The sequence below is a fragment of the Archocentrus centrarchus genome, chromosome 24 (genome assembly GCF_007364275.1).
Source record: "Archocentrus centrarchus isolate MPI-CPG fArcCen1 chromosome 24, fArcCen1, whole genome shotgun sequence".
In the NCBI taxonomy this organism is placed as follows: Eukaryota; Metazoa; Chordata; class Actinopteri; order Cichliformes; family Cichlidae; genus Archocentrus; species Archocentrus centrarchus.
In genome coordinates, this window is record NC_044369.1 from 3,459,591 (window position 1) to 3,487,560 (window position 27,970).

At 41.4% G+C, this 27,970-nt stretch overlaps 1 protein-coding gene across 1 annotated transcript in view; it reads right to left on the reverse strand.

The window, feature by feature from the left end:
• The window catches only part of galnt14 (UDP-N-acetyl-alpha-D-galactosamine:polypeptide N-acetylgalactosaminyltransferase 14 (GalNAc-T14)), a 222,261-nt gene that overhangs the window by 39,824 nt on the left and 154,467 nt on the right, over window positions 1–27,970 (reverse strand). Inside the window, exons 5-7 of the mRNA XM_030721305.1 lie at window positions 23,828–23,893; window positions 9,448–9,569; window positions 2,762–2,849 (exon numbers count right to left, since the gene is read on the reverse strand). Coding sequence (XP_030577165.1) covers window positions 2,762–2,849; window positions 9,448–9,569; window positions 23,828–23,893 — 276 coding nt within the window. The remainder of the gene's footprint in view (window positions 1–2,761; window positions 2,850–9,447; window positions 9,570–23,827; window positions 23,894–27,970) is intronic.

The window sequence follows — 27,970 nt, forward strand, 5'->3', positions numbered from 1 at the left end:
TATTATACTTTTTATTAAACAAATAATACAAGTGACTTTCAGCCACCTGATTTTTTTTCTTTTGTCTATAAACCATCTGTTTATTTATGTGTGAAAATACAAGGAAGTATATGAGTATGTACACCATGTGTTGGCTTGTGTGCTTACAGTCCAGCACTCCTAACCACTCTGTGTTTTTATGTCTGTACATTTCATCATGTGTGTGAATGTTGGGAATCAATGCGAGTGCAGCTAATGACTGTCTTTTTTTTGTGATTTGAGGGACAAGTTCATCTATAATTAAAATGCTCTTTATGAGAGCGGCTATCGCTATTGATTTCCCTGAGTGTGTGGCTGTGCGTGTGCAGTAGACAGGCCTATTATCAGCATTGATTGGAGGACTGCTTTCACCAAGAAAATCAGTCTGGTAAAAGAGAGTCTGATGCAAAGAGAGAGGGACTATGAAGGTGGAGAAGGAGATATTTGCTGCGGATAAAGTGGGGGTGGTGCAGAGAGAGCACAGGACACAGTTGGGTGTTGTTCTGACTTATTTTCAGGCCGTTTAGTTTTAGCCCATCTGCATGTAAAATCCTGCTGAGCTAATAGTAAAGATTCAATTTATACATTTGTGGAACGTCAATAATTTAATCTTTTAAAAGCCACTCACACAAAGCGGACGGTCTTAAAGAGGAGATCAGTATCCTGATGGCAGCGAATGAACTGACCGATATCTAACAACATGGCTACACCAAACTCACACACTGTGTGGACTATCTACAGAGTGTGCTGTTTTACTGGCTGTACCTGAAGTGCATTTACAGTCTGTGTGAGTCAGCCTTATCGTGCACACAGCTATACTGCTGTGCAAAAGTCTTGATTCTTTCCATTTTGCAAGGAAAATGGGAAATAGATGCAGTGATTTACTGAAACATGTGCACAGTCTTAAGTTTATGCAGCTTGAACAAGCTTGAAAGTCAATATTTGGTATGACCACCTTTATTCCTAAACACAGCCTGAACTCTCTTGATTTATTGTAATTTCTTTAAGCAGTCTTCAGGAATATTTCTCCAGGCTTCTTGAAGGACATTCAAAGCTCTTCTTTGGATGGTTCTGCCTTTTGTTCTGTTCTCTGTTAAGATGATCCCACACTGCTTCAGTAATGTTGAGGTCTGGGCTCTGGGAACTCCATGACTGATTCCACTATGTTTTTTGGCAGTGGGTCTGGGATCATTGTCATGCTGCAGAATGACGCCGCTGACAATCAGATGGTTTCCGGCTGGTGTTGCACGGTGGATCCGAATCTGACCTTACTTTTCTGCGTTTATAATTCTGCCAGTTTTGAGAAGATCTCCAACACCACTGGCTGAAATGCAGCCCCAAAGCACGACTGAGCCTCCACCATGTTTCACAGATGGCTGTAGACTCCTGACCTCCTCTGCACATATTGACAATTTGAACCAGAACTTTTAATTTTGGATTCATCGTTCCACCAGACCTGTTGCCACTGATTTTCAGCCCAATTCTTGTGCAGTTTGGCCTTTTCTTCCTGTTTCCCTTCCTTTAAGAATCCCTTCTTGACAGCTGCCCTTCCACTTCGATGAACAGTGGATAGATCAACTTGAGGATGACAGATCTTGGCTGGATTTGTTCCTATTTCTTAAGGACATGACTTCCAGAAACTTTTTAATTGCTGCCCAGTTTCCTGAAATTTAACCGAGAATGAGTGAAAAAGCAGCCAATGTCCAAAGCAAAACTATTGCTCAAGACTATTAAAAAACACATGAAAGTCTGGCTTCTTAGAAGAAAAATACAGTATAAAAAACTCAAGAGTTGAGACAGGAGTGTCATGCTCTCATGCCTTCTTTGCAGACAGATTATTGTTTTGGGATTGTGTTGTCTGCAGCTTTTTTTTTAAACCCAGCACAGTGCTCTGAAACATCATGTTTTTCACAGAGTTATGTGGGTAAGTGAACATCTGCACACTACAGCTGTGCGTCATGCTGTAGTCAATTAATCAAAGAACTGAAAAGCTGGGGATGGGAGTGCGGGGCATCTTCCCAGATTAACTAAATCTGCTGCACTCCACCTGGTGGCCTTTTTTTACAAAAAGCTATGACTTATGGCTAAACTTTAAATTGCACAGCTAACATCTCTTCTAGGTCAGTCGTGTATTCATTTGGCAAACATTTTGTTATATTTAGATTAAATTTAGATTCATGTCTCACACCTCTTCCACATCAAAAGGCAGCTGAGCCCCAAAAGTATTGCACGCAAAGGATTTCTTAGAAATAAACAATTAAATCTGAGTTTCTAAACCTACAGTCTCCCTACATGAGTTACAATGAGGGAGAGAAAGCTGGTGCACTCATTCAGTCGTCCTGCACAGTTTAAAACTGAGTCATCAGCAATTATCTTTGTAGAAAGTTGAGGCAGCTCTAACAAAATCAGAAACTGAATATTCAAAGATACATTAATATGGTCAAGGGATTTCCCTTTTTTTTTTTTTTTGCACATTTTAAAGATAAGATGATTCAAGGACAGTAACTATTCAGGGTCCTCTAGGGATCTATATGAGCCAATAAGAGCCATTACTTGAAGGAGAAAAAACCCATTTCAAAGCATTTAAGGTTCACAGCAGAGAGAACAGATTCATGAACTCATCACAAACTCATCATCGAGTGCCACCTCAAAAGTCAGGGGTTTCTCTCTGTCATCAAAACGCAACCCAGAGGTGCCTCAGAGCATTTTGTTTTAGTGCAGATGGAAGAAAGCGTTTCTGTACCTCCACGGAGATCAGCAGAAGCTGCCACATAGGCAAACGTATCCATATTGATGATGTCAATGACCGGGCTAACCACTCGGGTTGGGTCCTGGACACACAAAAAAACAAACAACACATTCATGCTTAATTATGGCTTCAAAATAAATTTTTAAAAATGTGAAAAGAAAGAAAAATAAAATTAGATACCAAGGGAGAAAAGAACATGTTTCTGCTTTCATCACCAAATTCTGATCCAATAAACGAGATGTTGAGTTCAGTGTGTGTTCACGTGTGTGTGAAACAGACTGTAAACTCCAAGGTCATTACACTGCACTGCTCTGAAAATGAATTCCAGTCATTCAGCAACAATCATGCACGCAGCACATTCAGCAAGGTGAGACTGACCACCACCTCAGTTCACTTTAATTCACTCCCACTTTATTCACTTTCCTGTCATTAATGTCAGACCATTGAGCCACATGAAATGAAGAGATACAGAAAATGCTTCTAGTTGACAGCACCATTTATTAAAAAGCAGCAGAGGAAATGAATAACACAGTAATAGGTTACTGCAGGCAAACACGCAAGGACGGTGCAGAATTCAGTGGTTCAGGTTTTTCTTTCAATAAGGGTCCTGGTATTTCATTTTAGTAGCGTTAGGACTGGATTGGAATTGATGCATAAAGAAAAGTCTTCCTAACTGTGCTAATGGGAAGCACCTCCAGAGCTGTTTTTCTCCTGTCTTTAGACTGGGTTAACCTAGCGTTGCCATCACTACTGAAGCCATTAGGTAGTTTTGTATAAATATTGTCAGCAGCACTTGGGAAAGGTATGAATTGGTTATGGTTTTAGAGTGTGACATTTTTAGAGTGTGACATAGTGTCACTCAGTTTGTGAACTAATCTTAACACAAAGTAAGGCAATTTGTGTTTGGTGGATTATTTCTTCATTGTAACAATTCTTCTTGACAGTAAATCTTGTACTGTTGGAAAGCCTGTTTATTTCCCCTTAAATAGAGCCACATTTGTAAGGATAATGCATTTGTGGGTTGAGCAGCAGAGTTGAGCAGCAGCGTTGAGCTTGTGGGTTGTATCCATGAAAAAAATTGCCAAATCTCTGCCAAACAGCTTATTCTGCTATTGACTCTTGTTTGGTGTAATTTGTTGGATTGGAAGATTAAAGTCTGAAGAATCAGGACATAATGTCAATTTAACATTTTATTCATTTACCAAACAAGCCTCAGCAGCATGTGGAAGAACCAGCCACAGCACACCCAGGCTGATCCCACAGGTGTTCAATGGGGCTGAGGTCAGGACTGCTGGCAGGCCATTTCATCCTTTCCACTCCCAAATTCTAGACGTAGTCACTGATGAACCCCGCTCTTTGGGGGCGAGCATTGTCATCTTGGAGGATAGAGTTCACAGATTGTGGAGATATGGGATTGCCACTAGTTGCAGAATCTCATCTCTCTGCATTGAGATTGCCTCTGATAATAACACACCTGATTGTCAGCACCTGGGTACCAGAAGCTCAAAACAAGAGTCAACAGCAGAATGGGCTGTTTGGCATTGGCAGAGACAATTTGGCAAGTTCAGCTCTGCTGTTCAGCCCACAGATGCATTTTCCTTATAGATGTGGCTCCATTTAAGGGGAAATAAACAGGCTTTCTAACAGAATAAGATTTACTGCCAAGAAGCATCGTTGCAATAAAAAAAAAAAAAAATCGACTAAGAATAAATTTCCTCACTTTTTGTGTCGAGTTTAGTTTCAGTGGCTCAGGTTTGACACTTTGTTGGTGCTGTTTCTTGGAGCAGATGTTACCGTAGTTGGATTAGAAATTTGCATTGCAGAGACACATAAAGATACTTGCTGATTAAAGCTACGTAGGGCTAATTTAACATCTGGCTAGGATACAGTCTGCTCCTGGGCTCCCACCTACTTCTCTGCCATTTAAGCAAAACGTGAAGCCTTGATTTGATTAAAAAAAGGTGACTTTTATAAATGTTCTCCTTCACCCAGCTGTCAGGAAAAAAAGAAATAAGCAAAATATAACCAGAGAGACCAAAACTGAATTTCTCCTCTGAAGCTTAGCATTTTAATATTGAGCTAAGCTAAATGCTGAAATTATTTAGCTTAGCATTTAGCATTTAATTGTGCATAAAGATTGACTTGCTCCCCCCGATGCTTCAGCACTCTGATTTGCTGTAACAATTTTCAGGTTTACTCCACTTTGCATACTTTCTTTATCTGGTCTAGAGAGTAAGATCCCGAGCATAGCACAATAATTCTTTTTTAAACACAGATCCAAACATTTTCCACCAATGCTCTGTTTCCCAGTTTCAAACAAAGTGGTCTGGGTCTGCACCAAAGTTCACCTCTCTACCAAGTTTTCTGAAATTCAGCTTGGTAGTTCTCTCGTAATGTTGCAGACAGACTTCGTCTCCTGCCCTGGTGGAATAACTAATCCTAGAGATATATTTGATTCCTGTGTTGGAAAGGAAGCAAATGAGCAAATTTATAAGCTCAAATCATGCAGACAAGCTGCAGGATAAAGAGGTTGGCACATAAAGTGGCAAACTTTTCAAGTGAACATTTAGGGACATTAAAAATGTAACGCTTAATATTTGTGACTGGTTGATAAGACTAAAAAAATGGGATAATATCAAGCATCCACACAACAATAATTCTCATATCCCTCAACCCTGTGTAATCGTCCATACGGCCATAAGACTCTCATGGATTTAGTTTAGTTATTGCCTGCTTAACCCTTAAACAGAGTCCTAAATCCTTTTAAAGTGAGAACTGGCAAAAAAAAGGCTGCACTTGATTTTGCTCATATTTTTTCCTTGATGGTGCCATTTGCTCTTTACAAGGATAAAAGGTACAAAATCTCTCTCGCACCCCCCCCCCCCCCACACACACACACACACACACTGGTACTGCCAGACTTGCACTCCCTTTTAAATCATGAAGTGTCCCTCTATTAGTTTGGTCAAACGGCTGGATGCATCTTCAGCCAGTGATATTACAGAGCAGGTGGAGCGGTTCTGGACCATTAGCTGCAGGGTCAGTGCAAGGGGACGCAAGCTGCATCCTTCTACAGCTCCAGCCACATTACAAAGCACTCTGTCTGCTTTAATAGCTGTTAGGGTAATGACACTGTGCAGCACTCAGGGTGAAGCATTCACGACATTACTGTCGTAATTGGATGACTGTTATTTTCAAATCACTCTGGAACACTTTCTTAATTTTAGCCATTTCTTTTTTCCCACCTGAATAGAAATGAGAATATTTGATGACTAAGTTGAGAGGAATCCGACCCCAAAACTATCTGCTTCTTTTATGCTTTTGGACTCTTATTTTGTTAAAGTGCAACTTTTAATAATTTATTGAATGGCATTTTTTATATAATTTGTTTCATATTTTCATGTTTCATATTAAAAAGCCAGCAGAACAAAAGAGGAATCTGTCTACAGTCTCTATAAAGAAATACTGTGAATTACTGTGTAACATGAAAGTAGGGACAAGCTTTTTGATACATTTTTTTATTGGCACTTCTATTTCAGGTTTCTGTTTTAGTCCAGGTTCTATTGACTAATCACATCTGAGCAGGTTTTGGTTACATGCACTGGATTTTATTCCAACTCAGTTGTTCAGACAGGTTTTTGAAGTTATAGTCCAGGGATCCTCAAATCCAGGCCTCGAGAGCCGGTGTCCTGCAGGTTTTAGATGTGTCCCTGATCCAACACACCTGAATCAAATGGCTGAATTACCTCCTCAGTATGCAGTCAGGTTCTCCAGAGTCCTGCTAATGACTTCTATATTTGACTCAGATGTGTTGAAGCAGAGACACATCTCTCGAGGCCTGGATGTGAGGATCCCTGTTATAGTCCTATCGATCCTTAAAATCATAAATGAGTATTTTATCTGGCCATGTATCCAAACCACCTCTGCTTTCAACAGGTCTTCAGAAAGCCTTCAGTAAGCAGCTCTTAGAGGTAACGAAGGCAACGAGTCATTTGATAAATTTCAGTCTAGTTTAAAAAAAAAACAAAAACAACCAGTTTAGTCCAGATCTGTATTTCCAAATAACGCAACTGAACACTTTATCTGCTCCCTCATTTCCTCCCGATTAGATTATTGCAACTCCTTGTATACATGCCTAAATGATGCAGCAGTGTCCCATCTACAGTTAGCACAGAACACAGCAGCAAGATTACTGCAAACACTCTCCACAGTCCTCGCACACTTACACTCGCTTCCCATTCGCTACAGAATCCAGTTTCAGATTTTGGGTCCACTTTATATTTCAGAGCACCTTATTTGTCCCCAGATCCTGTTCAGATCAGAGAATCTTACTGTTACAGGCTGCGGGACCAGGAACCTGAAAAGGCTTAAAAGAAAGGGGGGACTGTTTCAGCTCCAGTGTTTTTAATGCTGCTATTTATTGTAAATTCTATAAAGCACCTTGTAAGTTTGGATTAGAGGTAAAGATAGAGATGAAGCTTTCTATTTTTATTATTATAAACAGTGTGTTGAGAGCAAAAAAGGTGACTACAACAAACAGACACTAAGACAGCGAGTGAAGGGAGACACAATATTTATATAGACAGATGGTTATCAGGGGCAGGGGAAACTAAACACAGCTGAACATAATCAAGAAAACACCTGACAGGAATTAAAACTAGAAACAAGATACAAGAGAAAAAAAAAGACTACAAAATAAAACAGGAAATGAATAACTGAAACACTGAAAACAGGAGAACTTGACACAGGAGGACAGAGACTGGGAATACTGAAATCTTCCAGTATTATTCATCACTGTGCTTACTGTTTTTCTTCTGCAGCGCTCTCAATTCACTTGTGAGGCTTCTTATATGCTCGATAACTGACTCAAATGATCCCACAATGCAAATGTAGCAACAAATAAACAGCGTCGCTAAAGACAAACCAGTTAGTGGCAACTTTTTATCTGGAGATCCACTGAAAATTTTACTGTTAATTGGTGAACGATTACAATAAATTAGCATCTTGCTGCTGAAAAGATGAAAAGCAAAAACTTTAATGTGATTGATGTGGGGCTGAGTCTCTGCATATTCAATCAGTGGTAAATAACTAGGAAATTTCTATTTATTCAAATGAGAAGATGCAGATTTGCATTTATTACTTCTGAATTACTGTTATTTATTTGACACAAGTGATGAAATAATGATTTGTGAACATCCAGCAGTATTCTTTAATCGAATTTTTTTTTGGAAAAAAACGAAATAACAACTAAAATTAAAAAAAACAAACAAACCAATAAGTCACGAATTCCAGAACTTAGGATAACCGGAAAGTTGGACAGGACTTTAGCTCTCTATATCAATAAGACAGACAATTATTTTGAGGGGAATGTGATTTTACGGTGGCCTGGACTTTTGACTGTGCGTGTGTGTGTTAACCGGATCAATACCTCATACATTTAAATCTAAATATATGACTATAGAGTGACTAGACAGACAGTGACAAATGACTTTTGTGCTTGAAAGCACACACACACACACACACACACACACACACACACACACACACACACACACACACACACACACACACACACACACACCATGAGTATAAATATGGATGATGTTGGTACAGCAGCAGAAACAGATCAGACTCTCCGGTGGATTTACTTATTGATCGCTGCTCTGCAGATTGAGATCAAAGGTCTTTAATATCAGACAAACAACTGTTGATTTGATGAATTGGAGAAGTTCAAGACAGTTGTTAAAATTAAAAAGAGATGTGGAGAAGAGAGCATAGAGGCACGGAGACAGGGAAGGCCAAATACAGTGATGGGAGGTGTAAAGCCAGGGTCGGGTAGAAAAAAGGATGTAAGAGGAAGTGGAAAGGAAGGTGTAAAGAGAGCAGAGAGATGTGTGAGGAGAAGAGATGGGGACAGAAAGGAAGAGAGGGCGAGAGGAGACGAGAGAAGGGAAGGGGAAATTAGGAGAAGTAAAGAGAAATGGAAGAAAAGCAAAGGTGTGAGAGTAAAGCCACTGAGAGAGGGAGGTGGAAAGAAAGAGGTGGGTAAAGTTAAAAAAAAAAAAGAGAGCAGGAACCAAAATTGTTGGATAAGAGGCGTAAACAGGAGAGGTGATGAAAATGGAAAAGAAAAAGGGAGAAGAGGTGCAATAGTACTGAAGAGTAGGTAAAAGTGAAGGAGATGAGAAATGAAAAAAGAATAAGAGGTATAAGAAAGGGTTAGAGGAGAGTGAAAAGGGGAGACAGCTGAGACAGGACAAAGGAGAAGGGAGAAGAGGTGGTAAGAGGAGACAAAACAAGGTGACAAGAGATGGGATGGGGAGGACAGGAAGCACACACACAAACAGTGGAGCGCAGACGGCAGAGTAAGAGGGGTGAAGAAGCGAGTGCAGCACTTATTTCTTAATGAGAGGCAATCAGACTGGCAGCTATTTTCTCTCATGGCACGATTTCACTTCGACCACTGGAGTCATCATGCAGAGGCTCTTTGTTGAGCAGTAAAGCGCGCCGTATTTTCACAGTGGCCTCGGTGAAGTCATCGATGTTCATTATCCCTAATGAGCCGCGTACATGTGTACATACAGACACATCTGGAACATGAGATGAGTGTGATTCAAGAAGCTTTCAGACTCACACACACTTTGCGGTATTTGTGTTTATAGATGAAAATGAAGTTGCACCTGTTTGATCCTTTGCAGGAGGGGTGGCAGCCAGTCTTTGTTGACCTCACAGTGGCTGTCCAGGAAGGTCAGCACCCTCGCTCTGGCAGCATCAGTCCCCCGCACTCTGGACCTGATCAGGCCTGAAGTAAACAAACAGAAAGACGGGTTAATCTCATCCCTGTTCATGCAAACACTTTGACATATTAACCACATGTATGTAAACTTATAACAATAACTTTCAGTACACAAGTCCTAATGAACAACTGCTACTCACCTAAATATTGTTGCAGATCGAAGGGGACTTACACAGAATTAGGCCAGTGGTTTTAATGCTGTGGCTCACAGACAGACCAGCACTGACAAAGCAGTTCATTAAAGTACATTAAACATGTACTTCATATAAAGTGCTTGAGCAAATGTATTCAGTTACTTTGCTACTCCCCCAGCGGTGATGGGCATCGTAAGATTAACTGTACTGTCACCACCCCCAAAGCGCTGCGCGGGAAATATTAAATCACAAATGCATTAACTTACTTACTCTTCATTTCTTTTAATATTAATATTTTCAATAAAAAGATCTGGGACATTCAGATGGAGAAAAGTTGAGAAAAAAAAAAATCAAAATCAATCAGGAAAACTACCAAAGGAGGAGGAAATCAGATAATTATTGAAAAAATCCAAAATAAATACATGTAAAATCTGATTATCTGATTTATAACACTAAAAACACTGAAGTATGATCATCAGTTCAACATTGTGTCAAGTTAAAAGACCTTTATTTATTCCAGTCTTATGTAACTAACGGATTAAATTTGTAAACACAAACACAATATTTAATCATTCAATCACAAAATCAGCAGTTGTTACAACTACTAAAAATAATGTAAATGATAGTTATTGTGGTTTATTTTGAACATGTTAACAAAAAAAGTGAAAACACAAACATAAGAAAATAATAATCATAATAAATAATATTTTCAAAACGGAGCAGGAAGAAGCATAAGCTTATTTAATCACATCCCGTTTCCACGATTTAGTATCTAATAATAATTTTTTGTTCCTCGTCCTATCATAAACCCTTCCTTACAATTTGTTACATGTATCTGGTTTTATAACTCCAGTAACACACCAAGATATATACACATATTTACAGTTAAATATACACACATATATACATACACATACAAGCACACACACACACAGTGTGAAAAACAGTGTGTGAAAACACCCAATCAAAGCCCTCCTTCTACCTTGCATAAACCATATTTTTGTTCCACTTTTTAAACGGAGTCCTGCTGAGACGTTCCTCGCTCAGTCTGTTCCACAGCTTCACTCCACAGAGATGCAAAAAGCTTTTCAGTGTCAGGATACCGGGCTCTTTTAAATTTAATTCACCCCTCAAATCGTTTCCCCATCTCTTTTACAAAACAATTTTAGAATATTGCCAGGGAGTATTCTGTTTATTGCTTTATACATAATTTTTTTTGCAGTATGAAAATGAACCAGATCAGTGAATTTGAGTATTTTTGATTTTAAGAATAGCGGATTTAAATGATCTCTGTGTTCAGTATTATGGATTATCCTTATGGCCCTTTTTGTGCACTGTGGGTAGTGATGATAGCGCACTTTTATGAGTATTTCTCCAAACCTCTGCACAGTGATTCAAATACAGTGAAATCATTACTTCAGGTACCTCACAAATGTAACTGATACAGTTTAGTACTGATTTACTAATCTCACTTCTGACACAGAGTCTCAATTTGCAGCAACATTCTCAGTCACTATTTATATCTACATACACTTGACATATACACTAGTCACACGCTAACATTCGGGTAAAATGTACAGTATGGATACAGCTGCTATTGAACATGAAGCCTCCGAACCCTCCAAGCTTCTCTTTGCTAAATTGAAATCCTCCAGTTTGCCTGCTGAAATTGATTCTTTTCAGGGCAGCAGATCGGATAAGACAGTATATACTCAAGTCTCATGCTCACAAGCTGTGACTATCAGTTAAACACACACAACCTCCATCCTCCCGCTATAAATATACACAAGCACTTTAATTCAAACGGCCCCACAGCTGCAGAAGAAGAAGAAGAATATTTCAGGCACCGGTGAGAATGGAACCCTTAACCTTGGCAGTATTAGTGCCTTGCTATATTTATTGATATCCCATCTCTCTCTCTCTCTCTTTCACTTGCTCTCACAGTCAGTCAGCGGAGGGGAAAATCAATGCAGGGCTCTTAAAGGCCCTGTCAGACATGGACACAACCTTTTAACAGGCGCATCGCATTCTGCATGTGTGTGTGTATGTGTGTGTGTGTATTTGTAAAAGCAAGGAAGGGAATGGAGGAAAACCAAATGTGTGTGTCAGCTAAGTGCAGTTGTGTTTTACTAAGAAAGAGAGAGACAAAGTGTGCGTATTTGTGTGTAAATGAGCCTGTTAAGGAGGTCTCCCTGATGGGGGCCAGTGTTCCCTCCTATTTGGACTAAATGGTCTAATCGATACTCCCTGACATGGAGACGTGTGTGCGTGTGTGTGTGTGTGTGTGTGTGTGTGTGTGTGTGTGTGTGTGTGTGTGTACTTTTTCAATAGGTGTGTGTACATGTGCAAAGAGGAGAATGCACTATTGTATGTGTGTTATCGTGATAGGTCTGGGGCCCACTGTGTGTGTGTGTGTGTGTGTGTGTGTGTGTGTGTGTGTGTGTGTGTGTGTGTGTCGGTGACATTGTACAAGGGGCCGTGAAGTTTCACGCGGCGCCGTTAGGCCGAGGCTCAGCCAATTAAAAATCCCATTTCATCCTCAATAAGGCTTTATTTTCTGGATGGATGGACACACACACACATACCCAGACACATAAACTGGACCCACATACAAGCAGGCACACACACACTAACACACACACACATCTGCACTGACAGAAGTGGATGCCCATTTACTTAGATACACACACACAAACACACACATAGAGTGCAGGGCAGGCTGACTTTGTACAGAGGAGAGTGTTAATCTACACTGATAACTCTTAACTGTCTCCACCTATCACAGATGTGTGTGTGTGTGTGTGTGTGTGTGTGTGTGTGTGTGTGTGTGTGTGTGTGTGTGTGTGTGTGTGTGTGTGTGTGTGTGTCTTTCTGTGTTTGTGTAGGCACCATTTATTTAGAAACCAATGCGGTGAGGACATTTTGGCCAGGCTTCACGACTTTAAAGGGCTGTTTGAAGGTTAGGATTTATAGATTAATATTAGATACAAAAACGGATAATGTCACTGTTAATGTGTCCTCACTATTGTAGAAATGCACGTTTTTGTGTGCTATTGAACTTCTGTGCCTGTGTGGACCCATTTGAGTTGTAACAAGTGAGGGCAATTTGTCTGGCAATTGATCCAAAGAGTGCATTATGCTTGAAAAGAAATAGTTAGCACAAAGTCCCGTCTGTCCACTGTAGCTGTTATGAATGGCCACACTTGATGGCATCATGAAAAGTCCACTGTCATAAAAAAGGATAATCACACACTCTTCACAAAGCATCCACTGAGTCGTATTTGGTTGTAGACATGAAAAGCACGAGTGATGTCACTTTCAGACAGAAGTTCGAACCCTGCTTTCCCTTTTCTGTGCTGCATGAAGTGGCCTAGATTGGTGTAATTGTTGGATTGTCAGTTTCAGAATACCACCGAAATTGCTGAGGAGAGACCGTCCAGCTTGCAAAGCTGGAAAGGTCTCAATATAGTTGACCACAGCTGCAGTTGCGGCTCAGGAGGCTGTCCAACAGCAGTTTTCATATTAAAGGTCCTGAGAGAAGATTCATTCATTGTGTATGAATGCATGTGTAACAGATGAAGTTCTGTGTGTGTACAGTTAGTGTATGAAAGTACAGTGTGTTCTTATTCACAGGACATCAAGTACTACCTTTATTCCAGAGCCACTTTCATCTTACAGATACACAGGTGTCCTTGGATGTCTGTCAGCAAGCCACTGCAATAGTGAGGTAGCTCTCAATCTCAAGTCTGCCCATATGGACACTTTGAAAAAGCTGCTTGGGTGCCATTTAAACACATCGGGAAAGTATTAGAGCCACCGGTACATCTGCCCTAATTTACTGATACATCAGTATCAGCATTTATAATGGCTGGTAAATAAAAGTATACATGAACACTGTCGAGCAGGTTCGAGTAAAGTCACTGAAGAAGTTTGTGAAGTTTGATGGGTCTGACTTGAACAGTATACATCTGTGGTGTGAATTCAAAAATTCACATTGTTCTCGAGTTATAGCCAACGTTAAATTTTCTGTGGGATAGACCCCGCTGCTGACACCCACATCAAGATTATGACAACAGCTCAGCTTTTGTCTTCGAAACAGCCGAGCGAAAAAATAATTAAGAAACAGAAGAAACACCCTTCAGCAAATTTATGAGTGTTGCTGCTGCAGAGTTTGTCCACCAGAAGGCACTCTGCCACTTTCCTGTTGGCAACACATGTTCGGAACACCAGCTGATCTGAGTAGAGTCAGGCAGAGTTTAAATGAGTAATCAATGACTCCATTATCTTAGTAAGGACTGATAAATAACTACATATGGATGTTAGGGAACTCTGTATTTGTGTGTCTGAAAGAAAAAAAAATGTATATGTCGGATTCTGAAACCACCAAATATCAGTATCGGTCTTAATAATCGTATATCAGTCAGATTCTAGAAAGTAACTGTAACATCTGGGTTGTGTTTGGTGGTGAAGAGGAGGCAGCAGACGCACTTAGCAGACAGTCAAAAACGCACAACCACACTGGTACTGGGAATTCCACAGTATTGTCCTTTAATAAACATATTCTTCACCAACCTTATAAAGCCTGGCTGAACGGCTGCTGCATTATCATACATGAAATAAGCAGTGTTCATACAACCCGTGACGTTACTAAGAGTTAGGGAGATAAAACTATAGGTCCGTCTCGGTCCATGTGTCCATATGCCAAAACGTTTCTCCAATGCTCTCTACAGAGGAGCGGTGGCGCACACTTGTGACATCACTGACAAAAGCTTAGACTGTTGTAAAGAGACACCACACAATTACGACTGTTAAATAACCAAATAAGTTTTAAATTCCTAAACCTAACCAAGTAGTTTGGGTTCCTAAAAGACTCCAGATACACTATAGAAGATGTATCTGGACTAAATGCTGGTCAAGGAACTGTCTGGACGTGATCCAGAAAGGCCTGTGCTACTCTGGCAGTGTAGGGGGGTGGGCATTAGCCTGCTATAACAGCTGCAGGTCAGGGGGGCTGCCACAAGAACGCCACAGGTACATGTACATCGGTCCCGTCGGACTTCCACCAAGAAGGATCAGATTAGAGACAGAGCTCTCATGGACATGCAAGGCTGCAGCAACAGATCAGACACACATGCCAGCATGCAGACAGCCTGGCCTCGGTCAAGGTTAGTCAGTCACAGCATACACTGGTTTTGTGTGTTCTGCAAAAAGCTCCTGGCTGACAAACTTATTCCATTGCTACCATTTATTGCACCTTAAAAGAGAACCCTCATCTTTCTGTGTAGAAAATAGCAGTAGCAGGCACATTAATGGGCCAGTGCCAAATGTGACTCCATCATACAAGAAAAACTCTTTATAAAGCCAATTAATTTACAATTCATCAAGCATGGTGGATGAATCACGGTTCATGTCTAGCATGTCTCTGGGCGAGGCACCTCAGGAACATATATTAGGTAGATTTACATTGTGATGCAAACTCATAAACAGGGTCTTTTCACATATACAGTCCATTTATTAGATAGCAAGAGCATGTGTGCTGTTGGTGGGTCAGCTGTTTGAGATAAGTGAATATAAAGAACTGAAGCATTTCAACCTTAAAATGTTGGTTTGGTTACTCTGAAACAACCTGATGGTTAGAGTGCTTCATCCCAAATGTGCAAGTACAACCATCTGTGTCTGTGTGCGTGTGTGTGTGTGTGTGTGTGTGTGTGTGTGTGTGTGTGTGTGTGTGTGTGTGTGTGTGTGTGTGTGTGTGTGTGTGTCAGAGAAGACATACAGTATCAGGCTGGTGTGTTTTTATGGCCATTAAAAAGACAATCAAGTCAGAAAGCCTGAAGCTATAAACTATTAACTGGCTGAACTGATGAACCCTGCTTCTGTCTATGTGTGTGCGTGTGTGTCAGTGTGTGATCAGCATGACTGTGCTATAATGAAATCCTTCAGCGACAGCATGTAGGACAAGTTTTCCTGTTGTTATAGAAAGAGACAGAGAGGTGAGCGAGACAGGAAGAGAGCGACTATAAAATCCAAGCAACAGCACAGGCAAGCAAGATAAATTTAAAATATGAGGTGAAATAAAAATCGATGATCGATTCTGTAATCGTATCATCAGATCTGCGGCCGTATGTTCTGGACACTCGGGTGAAGAGAGGAGCTGAGCTGTCAACTGATCACCACCTGGTGGTGAGTTGGATCAGGTGGCGGGGGAAGATGCTGGACAGACCTGGCACACCTAAACGTATTGTGAGGGTGCGCTGGGAACGCCTGGCAGAAGCCCCAGTCCGGGAGATCTTCAACTCCCACCTCCGGCAGAACTTCGACAGCATTCCGAGGGAGGCTGAGGACATTGAGTCCGAATGGACCATGTTCCGCACCTCCATTGTTGAGGCTGCTGCTCAGAGCTGTGGCTGCAAGGTGGTTGGTGCCTGTCGTGGTGGTAACCCCCGAACCAGATGGTGGTCACCGGAGGTGAAGGGAGCCATCAAGCTGAAGAAAGAGTCCTATAGGGCTTGGTTAGCCTGTGGGACTCCGGAGGCAGCTGACAGGTATCGACAGGCCAAGCGGAATGCAGCTCGGGTAGTGGCCAAAGCAAAAACTCGGGTGTGGGAGGAGTTTGGTGAGGCTATGGAAAAAGACTTTCGGACGGCATCGAAGCGATTCTGGCAAACCGTCAGGCGACTCAGGAGGGGAAAGCAGTGCTTCACTCACACTGTTTATAGTGCGGGGGGGGTGCTGCTGACTTCAACTGAGGCTATAGTCGGACGGTGGAAGGAATACTTCGAGGACCTTCTGAATCCCACTGACACGCCTTCTGTAGTGGAAGCAGAGTCTGGGGATGAGGGGGATGACTTGACCATCACTGGGGGGGAGGTCACTGAGGTAGTTAAACAACTCCTTGGTGGCAGAGCCCCTGGGGTGGACGAGATTCGCCCTGAGTTCCTGAAGGCTCTGGATGTTGTAGGGCTGTCTTGGTTGACACGCCTCTGCAACATCGCGTGGAGATCTGGGGCAGTGCCATTGGATTGGCAGACCGGGGTGGTGGTCCCCATCTTTAAGAAGGGAGACCGGAGGGTGTGCTCCAACTTTCGGGGGATCACACTCCTCAGCCTCCCCGGTAAGGTCTATGCCAGGGTGCTGGAAAGGAGGGTGCGTCCGTTAGTCGAACCTCGGATTCAGGAGGAACAATGCGGTTTTCGTCCTGGTCGTGGAACGCTGGACCAGCTCTTTATCCTCTCAAGGATATTCGAGTGTGCGTGGGAGTTTGCCCAACCAGTCTACATGTGCTTTGTGGACTTGGAGAAGGCATTCGACCGTGTTCCTCGGGGTGGTCTTTGGGAGGTTCTGCGGGAGTATGGGGTGTCTGGCCCATTGTTGCGGGCCATTCAGTCCTTGTACAACCACAGTGAGAGCTTGGTCCGTATAGCCGGTAATAAGTCGGATTTGTTTCCTGTGGGTGTTGGACTCCGTCAGGGCTGCCCTTTGTCACCGATTCTGTTCATAATTTTTATGGACAGAATTTCTAGGCGTAGCCAGGTGGCGGAAGGCTTCTTCCTTGGTGGCCTCAGAGTCTCATCTCTGCTTTTTGCAGATGATGCGGTTCTGTTGGCTTCATCAGGGGGGGGCCTCCAGCTCGCAGTGGAACGGTTCGCAGCCGAGTGTGAAGCGGCTGGCATGAGAATCAGCACCTCTAAGTCTGAGGCCATGGTCCTCAGCCGGAAAAGGGTGGAGTGCCATCTCCGGCTCAGGAACGAGTTCTTGCCTCAAGTGGAGGAGTTTAAGTATCTCGGGGTCTTGTTCACGAGTGATGGGCGAAGGGAACAGGAGATTGACAGGCGGATCGGGGCTGCTTCTGCAGTGATGCGGACGCTGCACCGGTCCGTCGTGGTGAAGAGGGAGCTTAGCGTAAAAGCGAAGCTCTCGATTTACCGGTCGATCTACGTTCCTACCCTCACCTATGGTCACGAGCTTTGGGTAGTGACCGAAAGAATAAGATCGCGAATACAAGCGGCAGAAATGAGTTTCCTTCGAAGGGTGGCTGGCCTCTCCCTTAGAGATAAGGTGAGGAGTGCGGCCATCCGGGAGGGGCTCAGAGTAGAGCCGCTGCTCCTCCACATCGAAAGGAGCCAGTTGAGGTGGCTCGGGCATCTGATTAGGATGCCTCCTGGCCGCCTCCTGGGTGAGGTGTTCCGGGCATGTCCCACCGGGAAGAGGCCCCGTGGTAGACCCAGGACACGCTGGAGAGATTATGTATCTCGGCTGGCCTGGGAACGCCTTGGGGTCCCTCCGGATGAGCTGGAGGAGGTGGCTGGGGAGAGGGAAGCTTGGGCTTCTCTGCTTAGGCTTCTGCCCCCGCGACCCGGCCCCGGATAAGCGGAAGAAAATGGATGGATGGATGGTGAAATAAAGCATGCAGAGGAAGAAAGAGGAGAAGAAGAACAGAGAGACATTAGAGAAGTGGAAAGGGGTGCTCGTATTTTCAGAAGGTTTTTTTACCGCAGTAATCGGAGTTCAAACGGCGCTGCTCTCACCGAGGCAACAACATGCGCGTCAGAAGTGGTTTCTGAGTGTTTTCTTCTTTAGTTTGTTCCTGTGAAAATTCTCCCATTTGATCTGCGGCAGCAGTGTGATGTCTGAAAATGTTTCAGTCTGTCACTTTTCAGAGGAACTGAACTGGAGTTCAGCTGTAGCAACAACTTGATCTGAACCTTCCACAGATGATGCTCCACTGAGGTCTAAATGAAGGTGTGGTCACACCAAAGGGCTCCAATTAGAAATACAACTAAAATGGCTTTAAATGTCCGGGTTTGTTTTGATTATTATTATTCTGTATATTAAACACTGTCGGTGTGGTAAACAATACTGTAGTGACCAGGAGTGCAGGCGCCTGTAATTAGAGTGCTGCCAGTTTCTAACAGTCTAATTACTGTCCTGTGAGTAAATCTTACCCTCAGGTGTAGCATCTGGCTTTTAAAAAGAGAGTTTTCAAATGTGTCTAGTATTGAAATGTCAAGTTTTTTTCTTTTTAATATCAGTGCCAAATAATAATACAAGAAAGGAGCCATGAATCAGGGGGAGCCAGAAATGACTTTTCTTCTCAGATAATCTACAGATGCACTCTGTGTCGGTCTTTGATCTCTACTTGGCATTTTGCTTTTCTTAGAATTGCACCATGATATTAATTTATTCTTTTTTTTTGACTCAGCTTTTGCAAAGTGTTTGCTACAGTATGATCCAATTTGTATTATTTTACTGTATAGTGTACCAGCTAACACCCACTAAGTTGACCATGTTTGTGTAACATTAGTATAACAGCACAGGAAATGATGGAACAGACATGCTTGTTTTAATTAGTCCATTTATCTTCAGAACAGTTTGAATTATACAACTAAAACTATTGTGTAGCCCCCCCTCCCCACACACATATGAGTTTAAGTGTATGAGTTTATATACAATAATTATTGCTGTAACATAATTTCATATAACTTTATCAGGTACACCTGTTCAACTGCTCGTCAACACAAATATCTAATCAGCCAATCACGTGCCAATGACTCCATGCATTTAGACATGTAGACGTGGTGAAGACGACCTGCTGAAGTTCAAATTGAGCATCAGAATAGGAAAGAAATATGATTTAGGTGACTTTGAATGTTACATGGTTGTTGGTGCTGGGTAGGCTGGTCTGAGTATTTCAAAAACTGCTGATCTACTGGGATTTTTCTACACAACCATCTCCAGGGTTAACAGAGAATGGTCTGAAAAAGAGAAAATTTCCAGCTCTCTGGGAGAAAGTGGCCAGAAGGAAATGGTCAGACTGTTTCCAGCTGGCAAAAAAAAAAAGTCAAGACTGACTCAAATAACCACTGGGTGTAACCAAATTATGCAAAGAGCTGAACATACAACACGTGGAACCTTGAAGCAGATGGGCGACAGTTGCAGAAGACCACACCGGGTGTCAGGTAAGAACAGGAAACTGAGGCTACAAACTCATCAAAATTAGACAAAAGATTGAACAGAAGACAGAAGACTGTTGAGTCTGAATTTCTGCTGCATTATTTGGATTGCAGGGTCAGAAACAACCCGAAAGCACAGATCCATCCTGCCTTGTCTCAATAGTTCAGGCTGCTGGAGGTGGTGTAACAGTGTGGAGGATATTAGCACCCTTTGGGGCCCCTTTGTACAAATTGATCATTGTTGCTGACCATGTCCATCCCTTTATGACCTCAGTGTACCAGTCTTCTCATGGCTGCTTCCAGCAGCATAACGTGCCATGTCACAAAGCTCAAATCATTTCAAACTGGTTTATTAAACATGGCAGCGAGTTCACTGCATTCAAATGGAATCCACAGTCACCACATCTCATTCCAACAGAGCACTTCTGGGATGTGGTGGAACGGGAGATTTACATAACTGATGTGCAGCTGACAAATCTGCAGCAACTGTGTGAAGCTATCGTATCAATATGGACCAAAATCTCTGAGGAATGTTTCCAGCACCTTGTAGAATCTGTGCCACAAAGAATTAAAGCAGCTCTGAAGGCAAAAGGGGGCCCGACTCAGTACTAAAAAGATGTACCTAAAAGTGATGGGTGAGGAAAGTGCTGGCAAAGGATCCTAATAGCCACTGTATTATCAATACTCCACCTTCAGAAATAATGAGCATGAATGTACTGTAAACAGATGAACCAGATCAAGAGACTGGAATTAAATATTTGTATTGTTCTAAATTAATTTAAACTCTTGTCTACCAAGTGGAGTAACATTAAAACCATCCATCCACCATTTTAGTGTTACTCCACTTGGTAGACAAGAGTTTAAATTAATTTAGAACAATACAAATATTTAATTCCAGTCAATGAAATCAAAATGATTTGCATGATTAGGAAAGAGGCTGAAGAATATTTTTTAAATATTTCTTACACTGTTTTTGAGAAATAAGAAACTTCACACTTTTAACTTTTGGTAACTTTTGGCACACTATACAATACCAAGGTGAAAGGACTATTTAACCAACTTGTTCTTCATATTTATACATTTATTGTTTCAGTTGTTTAAGATGATCAAAATGTCTAACTTTACTATTTCTTTGTATATTATCTGCCATGTTGTGAATATAATCAAAAGTAGCCCTAAATATAAGAAATCCTATGAGCATGATATCTAAGATCATAAAGTAGAGCAGAATTTGGGCAATAACAAAACAATTTAAGCAGTCTCTGGAACTTGAAAAAGGCGACTGGACTTCTTTTTGTTTCTTGAAGACGTTTCACCTCTCATCCGAAAGGCTTCTTCAGTTCTCAACCAAATGGTGGAGAGACCCAGGTATTTAAACCCCTGTGGGCGTAGTCCCCTGGAGGTGGTTATGACCCTCTATTGATCATGTGCTTGAACACATGTGCCCAGGTGTGAAGGGGGCGTGGGTCATATTTAATCAGTGGTTTCAGTTGAAACCAACTTAGGACTCCGCTCCATTGTTTCCTGTGGCCTATTGAGGTCACTGGAACAAAGGTGTGAATGGGGGTTGAGACGTCTGGGAAGGGAGCTCAGGACAGCACTGTAAGCGGGGGAAAGTTGGTGACGTAATCCACCTCCTCTGTTCAATGATGGTTGTTCACAGTGGACATAGATGGCTTCTTCACTCAAAAGAGTGCCCTTTTTCCTTCAGATGCAGATGTACTGCTGAATCTTGTCCTGTCGAAGTGGCTCTTCTATGTTGTGCCATTCGTTTGTGAAGAGGCTGTTTGGTTTCACCAATGTAGAGGTCCGAGCACTCTTCACTGCACTGAACAGCATACACTACATCGCTGATCTTGTGTTTGGCGGGTTTGTCCTTGGGATGAACCAGTTTTTGTCTTAGGGTGTGACTTGGTTTGAAGTATACTGAGATGTCATGCTTGGAGAAAATTCTTCTGAGTTTCTCTGACAAGCCTGACACATATGGGATGACAATGTTGTTCCTCTTGTCCTTCCCATTCTCTGTAGTTTGTGTTTGGCCTTCATTCCTGTGCATCTTAGCTGATTTGATGAAGGCCCAGTTGGGGTACTCTTTTGGCACTCTTTTGGCACTCTTTTGAGGATGCCAATGTCCACATTTTGGACAGGGAAAACAGATGGTTTGAAAGAGGAGTGAAAGAAGCCATCTATGTCCACTGTGAACAACCATCATTGAACAGAGGAGGTGGATTACGTCACCAACTTTCCCCCGCTTACAGTGCTGTCCTGAGCTCCCTTCCCAGACGTCTCAACCCCCATTCACACCTTTGTTCCAGTGACCTCAATAGGCCACAGGAAACAATGGAGCGGAGTCCTAAGTTGGTTTCAACTGAAACCACTGATTAAATATGACCCACGCCCCCTTCACACCTGGGCACATGTGTTCAAGCACATGATCAATAGAGGGTCATAACCACCTCCAGGGGACTACACCCACAGGGGTTTAAATACCTGGGTCTCTCCACCATTTGGTTGAGAACTGAAGAAGCCTTTCGGATGAGAGGTGAAACGTCTTCAAGAAACAAAAAGAAGTCCAGTCGCCTTTTTCAAGCTCCAGAGACTACTATGACCTGGATAACTGAGAATCTACACAGACAATTTAAGCAGTCGTGTCAAACAGGTTATGACATCATTTTAAAGTGAGGCTCACAGTAAGGACCGCCTCCTCTGCTTGCATTCGTTCAGGACCTGAATCAAGGAAAGGAAGTGAGGACATAGAATCTGAGAAAGGAGGTGTTTGCTCCTGTCTGACTGTGAGTCTGTTCTTTGGCTCTCTTTTAGCTCTTTTTTCATTTTATCAGGTATTTTCTTTCTGGCTTTCTACAGTTTCCCTTCCTGTATTTGTTCTTTTTACCATGTGTTTTATTTTCTGATTGAATTCACCTATGCTTTATTACCCTTCTCCCCGGAGAGTATCGAGCCTGTGAGTCTTCCTGAAGCCAGGAGTTATGTTATCTCATGTTCTGAGTCTGGTGCACCTTCTGTTCTTTGCCCTCCCCTCCATTTGAATAAACTGGACTCACTTTTGTTATATTATTTTTGTAAGTCTTTAAAGTATCCGCCGGTCCATCTCAGTATGTGTCTGCACTTAGATCCACTTTATGAATTTCTTTCTAACAGTGGGGTGTAATATTTTAGTGTAAGTGTAACATCCAGTGGGAAAAAAGACTAAAAGACCTAAATTATACACAGCATGGCATCTCTACTGTTGTTTTAGACAAATAAAATATTCTTTAGGCCCTGAGTATTTAATCCTTTTCAGCTCCTTAAAAACCATCCACACACCAAACATCTTGAGTCAGCTACAGAGGGATTATATATGTCTTCTCAAATCTTTTTCTGGCCATTAACCATTTCTTTATTCACAGTATGCTCCTGACCCCATCACATTGTCAAAGCTGTCACGTTAATTTATGTATTCCATTTATTCGCATTCTATATTTAAGAGCATGGAGGCGGCTCCAAATGGATTATATAGAAAAAAATGATAAGCATGGCCATGACGCATGAGTGTATTAACCATTAAAATGAGGAACAGCATCCATATTTAGTGTGACCGAGGCATTAACTCAACGCTTGTTGTCATCTGTTGTCATTTGTGATTAGGCTATTTATAAATTTAGCTTTTTAAAAACAAAAAAAAAATGAGGTGAAATTTCAGCGTACGAGCTTGCTTTTGAAATTATTGTATGTTTGGTTTGAGACTGTGGAAGACATTTTCTTTTCAGTGACATTTTTTTATTATAGCCTGCCTCTCTGGGCTCTATTTCAGTCGCATTCCAGTCACTTCAATTCACTTCAGGTCATTTCAGTCCTGCAGTTCAATATGTAGTCAGAGATGAATGAATCAATTTCACTTCACTCACTGTCTTTCTGTCCGTCCATCCGTCTCTGTGCTTATACCCAACATGGGAATGTTTGTTACACACACACACACACACACACACACACACACACACACACACACACACACACACACACACACACACACACACACACACACACAGAGCCAACAGAGCTGACAAATGAGACACCAGACCACCTACAAAGGCAGTAAGAATGATTAAGCATGCAAATTTATATGCACTAACATGCTAAAAATGCTAATGCAAGTTTTTAAATCCAGCTGCTTCCATACCTTCTCGCTTGTTGTTGCGAATGCATTTGACTTTGGGCAGTTTGGTGAGAAGCTGGCAGTCACTTTCTGGAAAGGAAAAAAAAAAAAAAATAATAAAGAAACACCATGAGCAGAATATGAATAACAGAAGAGAATATTGTGTGCTGTGTAATGTATATCTTGATAATTTCTCTGAAAGTCTGCAAAGAAATTTAATAGCAGCTCAATGAAAAAAATAAAATGACGACAATTCAAAGCTTTTGGTTTGACAAGTCAGACGTTTGTCTAGTTGCTGTTCAGCCGGCTGTGAGGTCTCCACTGAATTTTTGAGCTATATTTTTTTTCTTCTTTTTTTTTTTTAAATAAAACTGTCAGCCGTTCGAAAATATTCTGGTGGGAAGTGTCAAAATGAAAAGAATAAAGCAAGAAAAGTGAAAAAAAAGAAATCACTGGGACACAATATGTGAGTCATTTACTGAAGAAAAGTTAAGTGAAATTAATATTAATGAACTTTAGAACAACAATAGAAATAGTAAATGCACCAATACAGGTCCATTATCATTTTCACAATAATGAGTCCAGAATAAAAAGAGAAGGTGCCATAATGCATTTCTACAATTTAACAAACTGGAAAATGGCTTGATGATATCATGACTTATCGTGATAATATGATAAGTTAATTATGTTCTGTCTTCCATTCCTAATTGCAACACTGCTGGCATGACAAATGATTCCTTAAAAATTAGTCTTTCCTCTTTAGCTTTATCTAATTTTATTCACACATAAAACAGTTTCAGACGTGTTCCTGCCATCAAATTAAAAATGAGCTAATTTCTTTCCTAATGTTACATTTTCTCTCTTTTTGCTGTTGTTGTTTTCTACGTTTTATATAGCATCCCAGCTTTTTCAGACTTGGGTTCGTATGTTGAGGTCTCTTTGAAAAATAATGAAAACAATGGTTTTTGGAGGGGAAGAAAAGTACCTGATGAGTTTAACTCGCTGTGTTGAGGTTTAGTGACCCTGAATGACTGAACACCTCCATCAGAGCCCTCTGACCCAGAAATGATGCCCTATGGTTGTTCTCCTCTCCACTGAACTTCTCCCTTTAAGGGGGCAAAATCCGTGTGACCAAGGGCCAAAGAACCAACCAGAAATGTTTTGACTCACTTGGAGGATTAATTCATTCTATCTATCTATCTGACAGTTTCCAAAAACTAAGAGTTTAGACACACTAATAAATATTTACTATTTTATGTTTTTATATACTAATTTGGCAGTGTGTTTCTGTTCACATGTACTAAGGTGCAACCTGAGACACCCTACATGATGAGAACCAAATTATCCATTCAAACAGACACTAATGCTGAAGAAAGCTCGAGAGGCTGAGAGACAATTAAATTTTAACTGCAAGCAGCAGTGCAACAGCATCATTGCAGAGCTGTGTGATCAAATAAGCAAGAAATATTTATGTGCACTACTGTTGCCAGTACCGTAGACCACCTTAGAGTTGACTGGCTGCTGAAGGCTCATGGAATACATAAAAAAAACAGAGAAGGTGGAGTTTTGTTTTTAATTATTAGTTGAGCTGAGAGTTACCAACAGTAATGTCTTGATATAATTTGTATGCAGGTCAAACCACAAAACAACAATGGATGAGATAGAAGCAAGCTAATGCCAGTTTAATATCATCATCATGCATAAGTCCCCCGTACAATGTTTTAATGAATGAATGTTATCATTGTTAAGTATAACCCTATACCACCGAACATGTCATAATCAGCTCAGGTTACTTCAAAAGTGCCGCTGTTCACAGACCTCCATCAACAACTACCGTAATAATAATAATAATACCATAGTAATACCTTATGTTGGTTGTGAAGTGCAGTTTCTCAGCTTTCAGAAACCATTTGAATTTTTTCGATAGGACAAACGGTCGTGTTATTACGGTAATTCAAAGTTCCTTTGATCAGCCTCCTCAGGCTCTGTGCTAACCAGCTGTTCACGGCATGTAGAGGCAGGTAATGGGTGCTTCAGCAGGCATTGCCTGGCAGTATAGGGTTATAATATGTATGCTGTGTGTGTTTCAGATGGCTCTCATGTTGCAAAACTACCGCTGCAAACTGTCGGTCTGGGCATTCAACCTGTGCTTTGCGGGTCTCCATTGTCTTGCTGTCGGGTTTTAAAAATGGCGCGCTTGATTCTGGTGAAGGAGTTGCTCTCATGACTCAACTAGTGACGACATTCCCTGGCCAATCAGTAGCATGCTGTTCTTCCACGTCACATTTTCGGATCGCCTCGGATCGCTTGGGACCCCGGCTGAGCGAGTACTAAAATAGTACCTGATACCAGGTACTAATGGAAACAACCTTAAAACCGCGCCAAGTCGAGTTGAGCTGCGCTGAGCAGATACTAATGGAAACGCAGTTATATAGGGCTTGCACTATATAACTGCTATATTAAGCTGTTTTGGTCTGCTCACCATCTGCAAGCCACTTTGCAACCCACCTCCATCCCAGCTCCTCCTTTCTTGCCCTTTCTGACTTATGCAGCGTTATATCCCTTGCTTTTAATGGCTGCTTTGCTTTGACTGAACTATGACTATAGTTCTATTGTGACCATCTAGTTTCCAAACAGCTAGTTTAAGAACATGGAAATTTGAAAGTAGAGTAGATATCTGTATACATTTGTGCTGAGATATCATTACAGATTGTGATGATTTTTAACCTAGTAGTTCTCTGAAGTATTGTAGGATCTTTACCTTACAATATAAAGTAACTGTTGTTGTGATTTGGTGCTATATAAATTTATATCCTTGTACCTACTTGCTTGGCATGGGTATTATATATTAGTATCAGCAAATGTAGAACATAAAGACAGTGATTCCCTCCTGTGTTGGTAAGATCCAACTACAGTTATACTTGCTCTGTTGTAAAACCTTCTTGGTCATTGTCCCCAGGGGCTGTGTCCACCACAGTTTTTATTCCAAAGCCTGCACACTCAGTTGTTTTTGCAATGGTAGCAACATATTTTTACTATGTGTTCAAAACCCAGCAGAACATTTTTTTAAATTTTTTTTGCTTTTCAGCTTCTCATAAAAGACTCGGGTCAATTCTGTCACTTCTTAATCAACCTTCCAATCTCAATGGAGAAGAGGTCAGTCAAACAGTGCACTGATCAAAGACAGATATGGTGATGAGCAATGAGGATGTTTTTACCACTTGTGACAAAACTTGGCTTGCAGGATGATTTAGTTTGCTGTGGGTACAGCAGGTAAACAGAAGTCAGCTAGAGTCAGGATCTTGCAACATATTACTTCCTTGGATATTCTGTATCATAGCAACCAAAGCATCTTAGCTGAAGAAAAATAAGGTTGTCCAAATTGCTCTCAAGCACTTGCAGCTGGTATTTTTCAGCTGCCAAAAAAATTATTTGGTGTACAGTTTAAAGCACATCGGATGAACAGTTGCTGATATACTGATTTACAGGACGGCTCTCTGTGGGAGCTTACACCAATGACAGCGCTCGAAAGACAGGGGAAAGGCTAAAAGTGCAGAACAAATTGTTTAAATATCCAGTCTGAGTCACGTCAGGTGGTAGTAGTGTAAATTATTGGATAACTATATCTTTATGAGACTGGAATTATAACAATAACTAATTTAGTTCATTTAGAAGAGGCTAATGAGGTGTCCATCCACGAGAACCTCCTGAACACCTCAATATCAGAGAACAAGACAGTAATACTGAAATCCAGGAGGATGTTGGTGAGAAACACACTTTTTATGATAGGTCAAATATCCCAAAACAAATCACTGCAAAAAAACTGAGAGCCACAGGCAAGACACAAAATTTATTGACTGACACCTGTGTGGGAGGATGGATAAGTTGTTTTCTCTGTGGTGTTGTATATCAGCCTGCATATGCAGCGGTGACATGGTTGTAAGTAAATATACAGTATTATTAACAGTGATTATCTGGCTGTTGTTGATTTGCACATCTATCTTTGCTTGTTTACTTGCATTTATCTGTCTCCACTGCTGATTGCATCTATTCACTGCTGCCTCACCTGCCTCAATCACATCTTCCCAGCCTAAATCTGCTGTAATTTAACCTTCATCACTTGGATTTTCACTTCTGTGGCTTTCAGATTGGCGATTTAGAAAAATG